The sequence below is a fragment of the Engystomops pustulosus genome, chromosome 5 (genome assembly GCF_040894005.1).
Source record: "Engystomops pustulosus chromosome 5, aEngPut4.maternal, whole genome shotgun sequence".
Taxonomy (NCBI): domain Eukaryota; kingdom Metazoa; phylum Chordata; class Amphibia; order Anura; family Leptodactylidae; genus Engystomops; species Engystomops pustulosus.
The window spans coordinates 137,328,505-137,344,730 of record NC_092415.1 but is presented as its reverse complement, the minus strand read 5'-3'; the positions used below and the strand labels follow the sequence as shown (position 1 = coordinate 137,344,730).

The 16,226-nt window shown below is 41.9% G+C and overlaps 1 protein-coding gene across 1 annotated transcript in view; it reads left to right on the top strand.

Moving 5' to 3' along the window:
• The window catches only part of PKD1L1 (polycystin 1 like 1, transient receptor potential channel interacting), a 315,437-nt gene that overhangs the window by 49,750 nt on the left and 249,461 nt on the right, over positions 1-16,226 (top strand). Inside the window, exons 7-9 of the mRNA XM_072153131.1 lie at positions 693-1,035; positions 9,022-9,275; positions 9,665-9,768. Coding sequence (XP_072009232.1) covers positions 693-1,035; positions 9,022-9,275; positions 9,665-9,768 — 701 coding nt within the window. The remainder of the gene's footprint in view (positions 1-692; positions 1,036-9,021; positions 9,276-9,664; positions 9,769-16,226) is intronic.

The window sequence follows — 16,226 nt, the reverse complement described above, 5'->3', positions numbered from 1 at the left end:
CTACAAGGTGGCCTTAATTGACAGTCTTTGTAAGGAATACTCTCCCTGAATAAAGTGATTGTAGTCTGTAAACACCTTTCCACCTCCAAGTTAGGATCCCCACATTTTAAATATTTGAAGGGTTCTTTCAATAGGTCCTGAGAGATGGCACCATTCCAAATGAACAGGCGAAGGCCTGCGTCGCCCTCGGCCTATCGAAAGTAAGTCTGGTTTAGATCCCCGAACCCAGAGAAGCGGAGACTGGTGCCAGTGCAGCAACACAAACAGTCCCGGAGATGCTGGTATAAGCTTAAGGGAGAGTTCTTTCCTTTGTGTAGGGCATGGTACCCTGGAATGGGCTCATCGCAAGAGAAGTGTCTGAGCCGTACCCATACCTGAGCTGGTCTCCAAGGTGAACAGCATCTGGCATTTTAGACATTTTAAAGTTAATGGACCCTTCAAATCGTTCAAAGTATAAAACAAATTGAGGGATTTTTAAACTTTGTCTGTAGTGGCGTGTTATATAGGAGCATTGAGCTGTGTGTGCAGACAGATGTCTATTAATCCCCAATATATGTGTTTTACCACTATAAAACCAACGAGCTGCTAAAGATTGGTTGCTGTGTTTTATGGATCTTTGTTATTGGTACTGCATGAATAGTAACTAACCTAATGACCTGTATTTTTTGTGTTCTCTATTTCTAATTTTACAGACTACTGCTGGACAAATTACAATTGGATTATCATACGATGCCTCTACTAATCTTATACATCCCATTAAATTTACTCTTGAATCTGGAAATACCCTGCATGTAGAAATGTTAATAAAAGGCAAGATCAGTGTTCGGCACCTAGTATTTTCTTCTGCACATGTTGCAAGGGTTTACAACTTAACTATAAAGGAAAATCTTGACGCACTTGCGGAAATTTCACTTGAGGTGTCAGAACAATCTGCCAAGTTATGTGCAACTGATGACGTTATGACTATTGCCTCCATAAATATATTACACCAACCCATACTTGGCAAAGAGTTCATTTTAGTTGCTCAGATAAATGGTAAGATAATGCATACAAAATATCAATACTTTTTTTTAATATTTGTTTTTACATTTTTTTTTTTTTTGTTAAGTCAATTCCCTTTAACCATGTAATTAGCTGCTATTAGTATGTAAAATTGACATTGCTGCATTCAGGGACACCAGATCTCCTGGTTCACAATGCCAATCACATGTTGCATTCTGAAATGGGGAGAGCTTGACTTTAGTGCTAAACATTCCGCTCCATAGGGACACCTATGTCATTTGTTTTCTTTTGCCGTTTTATAAAGTTGTCCGATTTCTGCATACTTAAGCAGTGCTATGTTACTTACTTAATTTGCTGTTTTTTTTGGCTTTGATTTGTCTTCAAAAGATGTTTTTAGTTACAATACAACAGATACACCCACTGGCTAACATCTTAAGACCCTAGCGTAGTAGCAAAAATGCACCCAAAAAGAGAGTCATTAAAGTTCCTTATTGCACAAAGGTATTAGTCCTGCTTCTGGGTTTTTGCCCTCTTACAGCCCCCACCAGGTCTCTGCTCCATGCTCTGGACACTGTGCTGACGGTCAACACTAACCTTTTTGTGCCATTCTGGATGAGCTGTACTACCCAAGCAACATAATTTTGAACAATGTATATTTTTAAGAGAAAGTACTGTAACTGTGTTGCCATACTGCAACAACATAACAAATTAGTAATGCACACAAGAGTAAATGTTGCACATTGTGAAAAGTTTTAACTTTGACCATTTCTGTACAAATTATTGGAATCACAGAAGTGGCATTGTAGATTTCCTGGCTGCTTTGTGGGCAGATATATGTATCAATGCAGTGTCGGACTGGCCCAGCGGAGGACCGGAGAATCCTCCGGTGGGCCCTGATACTGGTGTGGGCCCCCCTGGGAGAGAAACTTTTTTTCATAAAAAAAAAAAAAAAAAAAAATCGGCACCGAAGGCCCCCCCCCCCCCGCGGGATGGGGGGGCGGGGTTCCGGGGGGTGGTCGGGTGATAGGGGTGGGCTGCGGGGACCAGGCACAGGGCGCATCTTCACTTTCCCCGCAGGCTCCTGCACACTGTACAATGTACAATGGTAAAGGACCTTTGATGAGGTCATTACCATGTGACGGGGAGGAGCTACTCAGCATGTCCTCGGATAGAGCTGCCCTGGGGTATGTGAAGTTATGCTGCACCTGTATGTAATATAGGGGTGCAAGTGGGAATGTGGGGGTGCAGTGTAATATACATGTAATGTAGGGGTGCAAGGGGGGATGTGGGGGTGCAGTGTAATATACAGGTAATGTAGGGGTGCAAGGGGGGATGTGGGGGTGCAGTGTAATATACATGTAATGAAGGGGGGATGTGGGGGTGCAGTGTAATCTGCATGTAATGTAGGGGTGAAAGGGGGAAATGTGGTGCAGTGTAACCTGCATGTAATGTAGGGGTGAAAGGGGGCAGTGTAATGCACCCCTACATTACATGCATATTACACTGCACCCCCACATTCCCCCTTGCACCCCTTCATTACATGCATATTACACTGCACCCCCACATTTCCCCTTGCACCCCTACATTACATGCATATTACATTGCACCCCTACATTACATGCATATTACACTGCACCCCCACATCCGCCCTTGCCCCCCTACATTACATGCAAGGGGGGATGTGGGGGTGCAGTGTAATCTGCATGTAATGTGGGGGTGCAGTGTAACCTGCATGTAATGTAGGAGTGAAAGGGGGAAATGTGGGGGTGCAGTGTAACCTGCATGTAATGTAGGAGTGCAAGGGGGAAATGTGGATGTATGTAATGTAGGAGTACAGTGTGACATGGATGTAATGTGGGGTGCAGGGTGACATGGATGTAATGTGGGGGTGCAGGGTGACATGGATGTAATGTGGGGGTGCAGGGTGACATGCAACTTCACTACTTGGGGGGGGGGGCATTGCTCTGCAAGAATTGTGGGTATGTGGGGTCAAGACTATATCCACTATAGGAGAATAATTGTGATCTCTAGGGGAAGAACATAACACTATTACATTTGTCATAAGAAGGTGGGGGAGATGATGAGAAAAGGAGGAACTTAACTTTTTGTGTTTCTTAACCTTTAGAGCAGAGATCTGGCTGCTAGAAGCTGATGTATCCTCCAGATAGAAGGATAGAGAAATTAAAGAGAATTCCTTCAACTATATACGTCATGTGTGTGAGTTGTTGGATTTACAGTAATTGCTGGTGTTACACAGTGTCTCCCCCATCTGATTGTACCCCCCAACCGCCCCGGTCTGTATGTATGCAAAGATACAGCAGTGACATCACCACCACAGCGCCCCCTGTGCAGCTTCTGCCTGCAGCCTGTAAGTGTTACACTGACCACAGCCAGGACCTGCAGCGCCCCCCATCACCCCCGGTCTGTATGTATACAGATATACAGCAGTGACATCACCACCACAGCGCCCCCTGTGCAGCCTCTGCCTGCAGCCTGTAAGTGTTACACTGACCACAGCCAGGACCTGCCGCGGCTGCTGGTTGTGATGTCACTGCTGCGTCTCTGTATACATACAACCCGCTGGTAATGGGGGCACAATTAGTCGGGCTGGGTATAGTTGGCTTAGGGTTAGTGGCCACATTTAGGTTCCTGATGTTTGTGTTCACACATTGCATTTAGGAACACCGCACTGCACTGGAATTGCCTTCCTAAATGTAATTCAAGTGCAGAGTGTGAACGCAGTCAGAGGCCGCTTTCTGATGATACGTTTGCCATTGAAATTATTTGGGCAAAATGCATCAAATGCATTGCTCTGCAAGTAGTAACATGTGCTTTGTCTTTTAATGTGACTCATGGCAGCCAATCAGAGCTCAGATTTCGTTTCATAAACTGCTATGGGAAAATGAATGCTGAACTCTGATTGGTTGCCTTGAGCAACTAGAACAGTTCTGCTCTCAGATAAAACTACCCCATTGTGTTTAAGGCTACATTCACACAGCCGTATGGGGGACATATATACGTCTGATGTTTATATGCCGTATAAACGTCCCCCATAGACAGCAATGGGTGCTATGGAGAGGGGCGGGGTTGTGAAGCGCTCACCCCCTCCTCCTCTCCTGGGCGCTGCCGTTCGCCCGCCATGCTACAGTACGGAGATCATATCGTCGTGTGAATGTAGCCTAAAACTGTACACCTTTATCTGCTGTTTTTTACACTTCCATTAGTAGTCTGGTAGTCTTACTAGCAAAAAGATAGGGTGGGCCCTAAAAATAATTTCCTCTGGTGGGCCCCAGGTACTCCAGTCCGACCCTGTATCAATGTGTCAGTATCTCACCAAAGTGAGTAGAACTCTCACAATTTTGGAAATATTTTGTTGTTTATGGGACAACATTGAAGATTTGACACTTTGATACAATGTGAAGTAGTGGTAGTAGTCCCTCAAAATAACTACACACATCATGGGGAAAATTTTATCAGAAGTTAAAACAGGCAAAACTGTTTGCCCACTAGTTGCCCACCGCAACAAAACAGAGCTCACCTTTAATTTTTATAAACATTGGGAAATGAAAGCTGGGCACTGATTGGTTGCCATGAGCAACTAGAACAGTTCTGCTCAGACACTTCTGAGAAATACCCCCTTAGTGTCTAAAAAGCTATAAACACAAGTAAGGACACCCCTTGGTGAAAATGACCAAATTGTGCACAATTGCCAATATTGCCTCCCCTGGTGTCATCTGACCCATCAGTATTACAAGGTCTTGCGTGTGAATGTGGAACAGGTTTGTTACATTTGGTGTTATCACTCTCATACTAGTCACTCGAAATTCAACATGGCACCTGTGAGGATCTGAAACTGAAACCTGAAACTGAGCTGCGGCACGGTGGCCAAAACCATACTGCAAATTAATAAAACAGGTTCCCCCCAGAATAATTCTTACCATGGATGAGCGAAAAAAGTGGAGTTCATATACTTGGCATCTTATCCAGAGAATATCTTTTCAAAATAGATGTATGGGTGGTGACCAGATTTTTAGATTAAAGGGGAGTATAGGACGGCCTGTCAGTGTGCAGACATGTCACACACTTCATCAAATTGGTCTAAATGGGACCCTCTTCTAAGGATGATTCACAAGAAAGCCTGGATGACAACAGATTAACTTTGCCTTTTATCTGTTTGTTTCAGCGGTGGGGGCTAATTTGTAGCCTGTATAGAAATACCAGTTCATATATGGTTACTTGAAGGAAATCTTCATTCAAAATCAAGCATGATAAATCAAGGACACTTATTCATAGATCCTGGCACCCTGGTAATATTCATAAATTTGTTATCCATGGCCACCTCCCTTTTAAAATCAGCTGCAAGTGTGCATTGCACAAGTGCTGAGGAAGTAGGTGGGAATAATACAGTTTAACAGCCTGTAAAGACAGATTATAGGTGCTAGGGTAGACCACCAGGCTCATTAGAATAATTTTAAAGTTGATTTTAGTTGGAAGTAGGCAATGGATAACGCATATAAAATATTTAACACTGTCACGGTGCCTGGATATATGAGTACTTGTCCATGGTTTATAATGCCGGATTTTGGAGGTAGATGACTTTTAAGACTGGCATGTATATTTGTGCCTAATTGTAAGATGCACTTAGTAATTTAACTTAATTCATTTATACTCCATTCCGTCATTTATACTCCATTTGTGTCTTTAAATGTCACATTAAAACCATAACACATACATCTTTAATAGTATTATCGTGTTTGGAGAAATGTGCATCCACTGGAAGATCTTTTCTGCTGTTAGATCTTAGCGAGTTAATGTGCATGTAAAGAGACCCCAGATGAATCCCTTAAGCTGCCTGCAAAATAGGTGCAAAACTTGCAAGCACATTTTCAACAGATATGCAGGATTATTGGTACATTTTGCTGAAGTTCTTAAAACATGGTATACCTGGTAATTAGAGATGGGCGAATCGATTCTAATGAATCGGAATTCGTTCCGAAATTCAGGAAAACTTTGATTCTTCACGAATTCAAAGTGTATAGTGATTCGTGGAAACATATTACGATTTTTTAAAAAAAGTTTTTCCCCCCTTTATCAGAAAAATGGCTGCAAGCACAACGTGTTTCATGGGGCAGAAAACTCTGGGAAGAAAGGAACAGGACGGTATTCCTCGCTGTGCGGCGGCAGTGTCCCCTCGCTGTGTGGCGGCAGTGTCCCCCTCTGTATAATGTTGGTCTTTCTTTAGTGGTCTGTTTATTATCAGTATTTTCATTATTTATCTTGTTGTACTGGTAATGGTCATTATGGGGCAGTATTATATGTATGTCGGTGAATTTAGGCTAAATAGCCGTGTTTAGCACTTTGCGATGATTACATAGACTTTGGTTTGCAGTTTGGGCACTTGATCTCTAAAAGGTTCGTCACCACTGTTCAAGTGGGATCTTGGCCCTCAGCTCAGTCCTTTTGAGCTGGCACAGACTTTACCTTGTCAGGCTGCATTCCTGCTTCGCTTATTTGGTGAAGTTGTAAGTGCCCATGGAATTGGAGAGAGTGAAGTGATTTGATTCTAAGAGCGGCGGCTGTCATGTGTGTGTCATACTAAAACACAGCATTGTTTGAAGACCAAACCATGCTCCCTATGCATATTCCTTCCCGTTGAGGCCCTTTCTAGTTTTTGCGTTTTCATTTTTCACTCCCTACCTTCAAAAATCTATAATTTTCTTTATTTTTTCATGTACAGTGCTGTGTGATGGCTTGTTTTCTGCGTAACAAATTGCACTTCAAAGTGGTGGTATGTAATATTCCATGCCGTGGAAGCAGGAAAAAACCCCAAATGCAGTGATATTGGTGAAAAAACGCATTTGCGTCGTATTCTTGTGCGCTTGGATTTTACGGCTTTCACTCTGTGCCCCAAATGACATGTTTACTTTATTCTTTGAGTCTTTTTTTAATTTTTTTACTATTTTTCAGACTCCCTAGGGTACTTTAACCCCTTAACGACCTGGCCCTTTTTTTAGTTTTTTCACTTCCATTTTTCACTCACCACTTTCAAAAATCTATAACTTTTTTTTATTTTTCCACATAAAGAGCTCTGTGATGGCTTATTGTCCGTGTAACAAATTGCACTTCATAGTGATGGTATTTAATATATTCCATGCCGTGTACTGGGAAGAGGGGAAAAAAATTCCTAATGCAGTGAAAATGGTGAAAAAAACACATTTTGCGCCATTTTCCTGTGGGCTTGGATCTTACAGCTTTCACCGTGTGCCACAAATGAAATGTCGACTTTATTTTTTCAGGCAGTACGATTACAGGGATAAGAAATTTGTATAGGTTTTATAATGTTTTCATAAATTTACAAAAATTAAAACCTCCTGTAAAAAAATATTTTTTTTTGGATTTTGTCATATTCTGGCGCCAATTACTTTTTCATACTTTGGTGTACGGAGCTGTGGGTGATGTAATTTTTTGCGACTTTTGATGGCGTTTTCATTGCTATCATTTTTAGGACTGTGCGACCTTTTGATCACTTTTTATTGATTTAAAAAAAAAAAGAAAAATTTCCAAATGCCAAAAAAGTGCCTTTTTCGACTTTGGGCACTATTTTCTGTTACGGGGTTAAACGCAGTGAAAAACCGTTATTATATTTTGATCGGGCATTTTCAGAAGCGGCGATACCTAATGTGTTTATGATTTTTACTGTTTATTAATATTTATCAGTTTTAGGGAAAGGGGGGTGATTAGAATTTTTAGGTTTTTTTATTAGAATTTATTACATTTATCACACTATAATGAATGGGTTAAAACAAGACAGACCTGAGGCTGTCATGGCGAAAGATTGCTGCTCCCAGATGACGCCACAGGGAGCGACTATCCGCGGCAAGATGGCGGCCCCCATGCGCCATCCTTTTGAAGCCGCTGGCAGCAAAGACTTACCGGCTATGGAGAGGCCCCAGCCCACGAGCCCTCTCCATCCACTGGGACCCCGCACGCCATACTAGTACAGCGCGCGTCGGAAAGGGGTTAAGCCTAGGTTGTCTGATCAATCCTATCGTATACTGCCATACCACAGTATTTCCCTCCTCATTCATTACCATGTGCTGATCATTAAAACGAGGCAGCCTCGGGTCTCATGGGGTAGCGACGATCCTCGGCAAGATGGAGCCACCATTTTTTGAAGCCACCGGCAGCTTTGTCAGCGGCGATCTGCGGGTTAACATAAGTGCTAGCACCAACAGGGTGTTACCTGTAAGCCTTTGCTGCAATATGCAGCAAAGACTTACCGGCTATGGAGAGGGCTCAACCCGTGAGCCCTCTCCATGCACCTGCACCTGGCATGTGACGTACTGTTACATCATGTCGTGAAAAATCTCTAACTGAAAATGTATGCGGGTCACCAAAGGCATCTGTATGGGAGAAAGTTTATTGGTGTGTGACAATACAAGCTATTGACAAAGAGAGATACCTCTCGGCGGCTCCACGTTTCTTCAGAGGGGACCACACTATATTGGCCTCGGAATATGGCGATTACAGCAATTTTTTTAAAGGTTTTTCATTTTTTTTTTAAAGGTATAAAAATACTTTTGAGAGTGCACTGATCCAAAGAATAAAGGAAAGTGTATTGAGTGTACAATAAAAGCCATAAATATGGAGCCCCTAGGAAAGTGTGTTTTGTTTGTTTTTTTTCCTTAATTGTACTGTATTTGGAATATTTTTTCAGCTTCCCTGTCAGTACATTGCATGAGGTAGTAAATAAATACGCTAGGAAGCACAATTTTTCCCACAGATAAGCCCTTATACAGTTCTGTAAATGGGGAGTGGGGGAAATTAAAAATGGAAACTTAAAAATCAAAATATGGCCAGGTTGGTAAGGGTTTATTTTCTATTGACACTTTGCATTTCTATTTGCATGTATCCTTACACAACTCCAAAATAAGATCTAGACTCCAGGCCTTTGTTCTGTATCTATAGTAGAAGCATCTATTACATTATTATGAATACTTTTCTTCTCTTAACTTTTAGGCCAGGTTCCTTGGAATAAAGATTATGTCTACACTTGGACACTTGAGAACAATGTGACGTATTCATCTGGAAGTCCTCTTATAACTGTTACTTGCACAAAGTTAGGGTTACACTCAGTTAGGCTTACTGCAACTAATTCTGTAACTGCTATAAATGCTTCTACAGAATATAATGTTATAGAAAGTGAAAACGTTCCTAGATTTACTCACCCTTCTAATGCTCAGCTTGAGGAGCAGGTTCAGTTTTTACTGAAGGTAAGCTTATCACTTTTATAAATTTACATGATTGCCATATATCAGAACCGTTACAACCATTTTTCTTGTACCTCAGGTGTATAAGTTCCATGCAGTGTGTGTGTGAACTGTTATTTTATATTGATACTTTTATCTTATAATTTAGACGTACATTTCTAATATGTTTGAAATTAGTGAAATCTTGTTGTATTTGTATTTTAGATTGGTATATAGTTTTTTATTTGTACATAGTAAAAACAGAACCATTAATTTATATTCACAAACTTTATGATGCACTGTGTTCAGTTTTGCCATGTAGAGATTATACATTGAACTGAACCTAAAAATATTCCTTCCTAATGTATTCAGTGCATATTTACTCACCATCTCCTTTCTTTTTTTTCCCTAAGCCTCCACCCATAGGACTACTTTTATCAAAAAATGAAAGGGTAGCATTTCATTTTGGTGATAATACAAGCATTAACTTGAATGAATCTTATTTTAGGAATTATGGGTATGTATGAATTATGAGTTGAGTTAACATAAAATGACTATCTTTGGACTTTTAACTAGAGATCCAAGCATTGCTTCTTCAAGCCCAAGTTTAAATATAAACAGTAGAAAAAATTGAAAAACATTTTTGTAATAAATGAAAAATAGAGTTAAAGTCCCTGTTACGCCTCTCTTCCGTAGAAATACCTAATGAAGAATTAAAAAACGCAATAAAACCCACAAATTTGGTATTGTTGCCTCTGTAACAATCATGAATCACAACTTGATGAAAAAGGTGTCTCTTCATTAAATCCCTTCACAAACGATGTTCTAAAAAGTGATCAAAATGTATGTGGCCCAAAATGAAACTACTGAAAATAGCTTTACATGCAAAAAATAAGCTGGTTCAATAATGATTTCAATTTTATAGTAAGGGACGTTATGGATGCAGTGATGCCATATATGTGGGCTTTGTATTGTGATTTACAGTTAATGTCATTATATTACAGGTTTATATGTAAAAAGTGCTTAAGGGGCTTTTTTTCTTTTTTAATGTACTCGTAATCCTATGATTGCTTGCTTGTTATACCCTGCAATACTGTTGTATTGGAGATTATTAGAATTGTAAGCCTATTAGTGCCTGTCTGGGACTGGACCTTTACAGCAATTTCAAAGCACAAACAATTTTTTACTGTATAGATAGTAAGAAGGGTCATATAAAACCTACTTGTATAAAATAACTTGTAAAATGCCAGAGAAACCAGGATTGCCCTCTCGGATATCAATGCATAACAACAAACAGAACTAGGACAAAGAGGGATAAAGTGCACCATTCACTGTGTTTGGTAATGAATAAATAGCCTTTATTGATTATATAACATCTTAAAAATGCATAAAAGTTTCTCAGGAGATAAAAAAATTAACAAACCAGGTAATAGGTACACATAAAGTAAATGATTAAGTGTACGGGGAAGTACAGTATCATCCATAATAACATATACCCTTGAGAGGGTTTGCACAATGCTATGTACCGTATATACTCGAGTATAAGCCGATCCAAGTATAAGCAGAGGCCCCTAATCTTATCACAAAAACCTGGGAAAACCTATTAACTCGAGTATAAGCCGAGGGTGGGAAATGCATTGGTCACAGCCTCCCCAGTATATAGCCTGCTGGACCCTGCCCCTTAGTATATAGCCAGCACCTTCCCCATAGTATATAGCCAGCACCTGCCACGTAGTATATAGCCAGCACCTGCCCCCCAGTATATAGCCTGCCAGCCCGTATCCCCCAGTATAGAGCCTGCCAGCCCGTCTCCCCCAGGATAGAGCCTGCCAGCCCGTCTCCCCCAGGATAGAGCCTGCCAGCCCGTCTCCCCCAGGATAGAGCCTGCCAGCCCGTCTCCCCCAGGATAGAGCCTGCCAGCCCGTCTCCCCCAGGATAGAGCCTGCCAGCCCGTCTCCCCCAGGATAGAGCCTGCCAGCCCGTCTCCCCCAGGATAGAGCCTGCCAGCCCGTCTCCCCCAGGATAGAGCCTGCCAGCCCGTCTCCCCCAGGATAGAGCCTGCCAGCCCGTCTCCCCCAGGATAGAGCCTGCCAGCCCGTCTCCCCCAGGATAGAGCCTGCCAGCCCGTCTCCCCCAGGATAGAGCCTGCCAGCCCGTCTCCCCCAGGATAGAGCCTGCCAGCCCGTCTCCCCCAGGATAGAGCCTGCCAGCCCGTCTCCCCCAGGATAGAGCCTGCCAGCCCGTCTCCCCCAGGATAGAGCCTGCCAGCCCGTCTCCCCCAGGATAGAGCCTGCCAGCCCGTCTCCCCCAGGATAGAGCCTGCCAGCCCGTCTCCCCCAGGATAGAGCCTGCCAGCCCGTCTCCCTCATCTAGGTCCCTGGGACCTTCCTTAGTAGATTCCAGGGTTGCCATAGCAACAATCAGTGCTTTCCCACTGTCCTCCCTCTTCCTGCTCCACCATTAGTTCTCTGCTGCTGTGGGGGAATGGAGAAAGGCAAGTATCAATTTTTTTTTTTTCAATTATACTACATAAGTCAAAGTGGGAATACAGAGGGGGCCCAATGTGTGTGGGGGTAGGTGGCATATAGAGAAAGATATTTAGAGGATGGTGAAGCAAAGACGTGACCATTTAAGTAGGGACTTAAAGGGGGGGTTGTATTTCAGGGGGCTGCAGAAAAGGTGGGCATTTTTAATGGGGAATTATTAGTGGAATTATAGATGTGGGTCAACAAAGCAGTCACAGTATTATAGTGGGGTGTTGGGTCACAGAACAGGAGGCATTATATGGTGGGACTACAGGAAACCACTTGGTGGTTCCACTAAAAGGGGGGTTAGAGGGTGTCGGTGGCATTATACATTGTGGGGATCATTGATGTGGGTATTATACTTTGTGTGGCTATTTGGGGTGGGGATGTGGGTCTGGTGATTGGGTGCTTAGAACATTTGTAGCATTCGTGAATCTTTTATCCCTCTTTCTCCATTGTAAACATTTGGAGGTATTTTTTACTGTGCTACAATTTTTTGATTGTGTATGACTTAACATGTCGTTCTACTGCCAACATTTGGTTGGAACACTTGACACACTAAGCCATTCGTACATGTAGGCCAATAAAGGGGGAGTTAGGCAAGTTGCTGAGCTGCAATAGTATTTTACACTGTTGAAGTGAGAAGCTGTGGCAGGCATTGTAAACTGAGGAGAGGTGGGAGGCATGGCCATTGTTTCTATGCGTAACATGGGGAGTGCACTGTTATTTTGTGCATTCAAAAAGGAATTGCCTATTATTTAACATATGCAAATTAGCAAAAGTCCAATTTTCTGTCCTTTTAATATTTTAAGTTGCAGTATCCAACAATTGGTAGCAGCACCAATCCGGGTTTTAGCCGCAGGTGTTTTCTGCATAATGCTGCAAACATCTGTGAGGTATGAACAAAGCTTGAGGCTTCTCATACCTCCCTTAAAAATTCCATGACTGAATAGAACAATGTGGGTTATTAACCCCTTAGGGACATGGCCCTTTTTCGTTTTTGCATTTTCATTTTTCACTCCCCACCTTCAAAAATCTGTAACTTTTTTATTTTTCCATGTAAAGAGCTCAGTTTGGGCTTATTTTCTGCATAGCAAATTAAACTTCATAGTGATGGTATTTATTATTCCATGCCGTATACTGGGAAGCGGGAAAAAAATTCAGAATGCAGTGAGAATGATGAAAAAACGCATTTGCGCAGTTTTCTTGTAGGCTTGGATTTTACAGCTTTCACTGAGTGCCCCAAATCACATGTCTATTTTATTCTTTGGTTCGGTACGATCACAAGGATACCAAAATTTGTACAGGTTTTATAATGTTTTCATGCATTTAAAAAAATTAAAACCTTCTGTCCAAAAAAAAAATTCTTCATTTTGCCATGTTCTGGCACTAATAACTTTTTCATACTTCAGTGTACGGAGCTGTGGGTGGTGTCATTTTTGGCTACTTTTGATGATGTTTTTAACACTTTCATTTTTAGGACTGTATGGGCTTTTGATCGCTTTTTATCGAATTTTTAATATTTTTCAAAATTGCAAAAAAGTGGCATTTTCGACTTTGGGCGTCAATTTCCGTTACAGGGTTAAACGCTGGGAAAAATCGCTAATATATTTTGATAGATCGGACATTTTGTGACGCAATGATACCTAATGTGTTTATGATTTTTACTGTTTATTTACACTCACCGGCCACTTTATTAGGTACACCATGCTAGTAACGGGTTGGACCCCCTTTTGCCTTCAGAACTGCCTCAATTCTTCGTGGCATAGATTCAGCAAGGTGCTGGAAGCATTCCTCAGAGATTTTGGTCCATATTGACATGATGGCATCACACAGTTGCCGCAGATTTCTCGGCTGCACATCCATGATGCGAATCTCCCGTTCCACCACATCCCAAAGATGCTCTATTGGATTGAGATCTGGTGACTGTGGAGGCCATTTGAGTACAGTGAACTCATTGTCATGTTCAAGAAACCAGTCTGAGATGATTCCAGCTTTATCCAAGGGATGGACATGGTCAGCAACAATACTCAGGTAGGCTGTGGCGTTGCAATGATGCTCAATTGGTAACAAGGGGCCCAAAGAGTGCCAAGAAAATATTCCCCACACCATGACACCACCACCACCAGCCTGAACCGTTGATACAAGGCAGGATGGATCCATGCTTTCATGTTGTTGACGCCAAATTCTGACCCTACCATCCGAATGTAGCAGCAGAAATCGAGACTCATCAGACCAGGCAACGTTTTTCCAATCTTCTACTGTCCAATTTCAAATTGTGCAAATTGTAGCCTCAGTTTCCTGTTCTTAGCTGAAAGGAGTGGCACCAGGTGTGGTCTTCTGCTGCTGTAGCCCATCTGCCTCAAAGTTCGACATACTGTGCGTTCAGAGATGCTCTTCTGCCTACCTTGGTTGTAACAGGTGGCAATTTGAGTCACTGTTGCCTTTCTATCAGCTTGAAACAGTCTGCCCATTCTCCTCTGACCTCTGGCATCAACAAGGCATTTCCGCCCACAGAACTGCCGCTCACTGGATGTTTTTTCTTTTTCGGACCATTCTCTGTAAACCCTAGAGATGGTTGTGCGTGAAAATCCCAGTAGATCAGCAGTTTCTGAAATACTCAGACCAGCCTTTCTGGCACCAACAACCATGCCACGTTCAAAGGCACTCAAATCACCTTTCTTCCCCATACTGATGCACGGTTTGAACTGCAGGAGATTGTCTTGACCATGTCTACATGCCTAAATGCTGCCATGTGATTGGCTGATTAGAAATTAAGTGTTAACGAGCAGTTGGACAGGTGTACCTAATAAAGTGGCTGGTGAGTGTATATTTTATATCGGTTCTAGGGAAAGGGGGGTGATTTAAACTTTTCCTTTTTTTTACTATTTTTTCATATTTTTTACCATTATTTTAGATCCTCCAGGGTAATTTAATCCTGCAGGGTCCGATTGCTAATACTATATACTGCAATACTACTGAATTGCAGTATATAGCTATTTTGCAATGATTTTTAATAGCCTGCCCTCTGGTGGCTATTAGATATCATTGCACCTGGTAAGCCTACGAGTCTCAATGAGACTCTAGGCTGCCATAGCAACCGATCGCCGCCCTCCGATGACGTTCCAGGGGGCGGCGATCGGGAATCCAAGATGGCGGCCGCAATTTAACTGTAAGTTAGGTGCCGCGGTCGAACCTTAACAGGTTAACTGCCAGGCAGTGACAGGCGGGTGTTGGCTGTATTATACAACCGTTACCCGCAGTGTATGGAGAGAGCTCCCTCAAGGAATATATCAAGGGGTAAAGTGGAAGGTTTGACCCTACAGGGGTTTCACAGGATTTATTAACATAGGACTGTGAAAATGAAAATTTACAATTTTTTCAAGAAAATCTCATTTTAGCCCCCAAAATGTCATTTTTAAAAGCAGTTTAGGTTGAAAAGCACCCCAAATTTTGTCACAAAATTTCTTCTGAATACGGCAATACCCCATATGTGGTTGTAAGTTGCTGTAGGGGTATATGGCAGGAGTTGGAAAGAGAACAAGGCTTTTAGAGAACAGATTTTGATGAAATAATTTTCATGCCCTATATCATGTTTGAATAGCTCCTGGAGTACTGTAACAGTGATAAACCCCCAAAAGTGACCCCATTCTGGAAACTACACCCCTCAGGGAATATATCAAGTGGTAAAGTGGAAGGTTTGACCCTACAGGCGTTTCACCGTATTTATGAACATAAGACTGTGAAAATGAAAATTTACATTTTTTTCAAGAAAATCTCATTTTATCCCCCAAAATGTCATTTTTAAAAGCAGTTTGAGGTAGAAAAGCACCCCAAATTTTGTCACACAATTTCTTCTGAATACGGCAATACCCCATATGTGGTTGTAAATAGCTGTAGGGGTATATGGCAGGAGTTGGAAAGAGAACAAGGCTTTTGGAGAGCAGATTTTGATGAAATCATTTTCATGCCCCATGTCCTGTTCGAATAGCTCCTGGAGTACTGTAACAGTGATAAATCCCCAAAAGTGACCCCATTCTGGAAACTACACCCCTCAAGGAATATATCAAGGCGTTTGGTTAATGGTTTGACTCGACAGGTCAAGTTTTACAGTATTCATTAGCATATGACTGTGGAAATGAAGAATTAGAATTTGTTCAAGCAAATGTCACTTTAGCTCCTGAAATTCCATTTTTACAAGGGGTGAAGTAGCTAAATGTCATTTTTAAAAGCAGTTAAAGGTAGAAAAGAACCCTGAATTATGCCACACAATTTCTCCTGAGTATGGCAATACTCCAAATGTGGTTGTAAATTGCTTTTTTAGTGAAATAGCAAGGTTCAGAATGGAGGGAATGCTATTTTTGAAGTTTAGTTTTGGCTGAAATATCTCGGAGTCATGTTATTTTTGCACATACCCAAAGGTACAGTGAAAGCCCCCAACATGTGATCC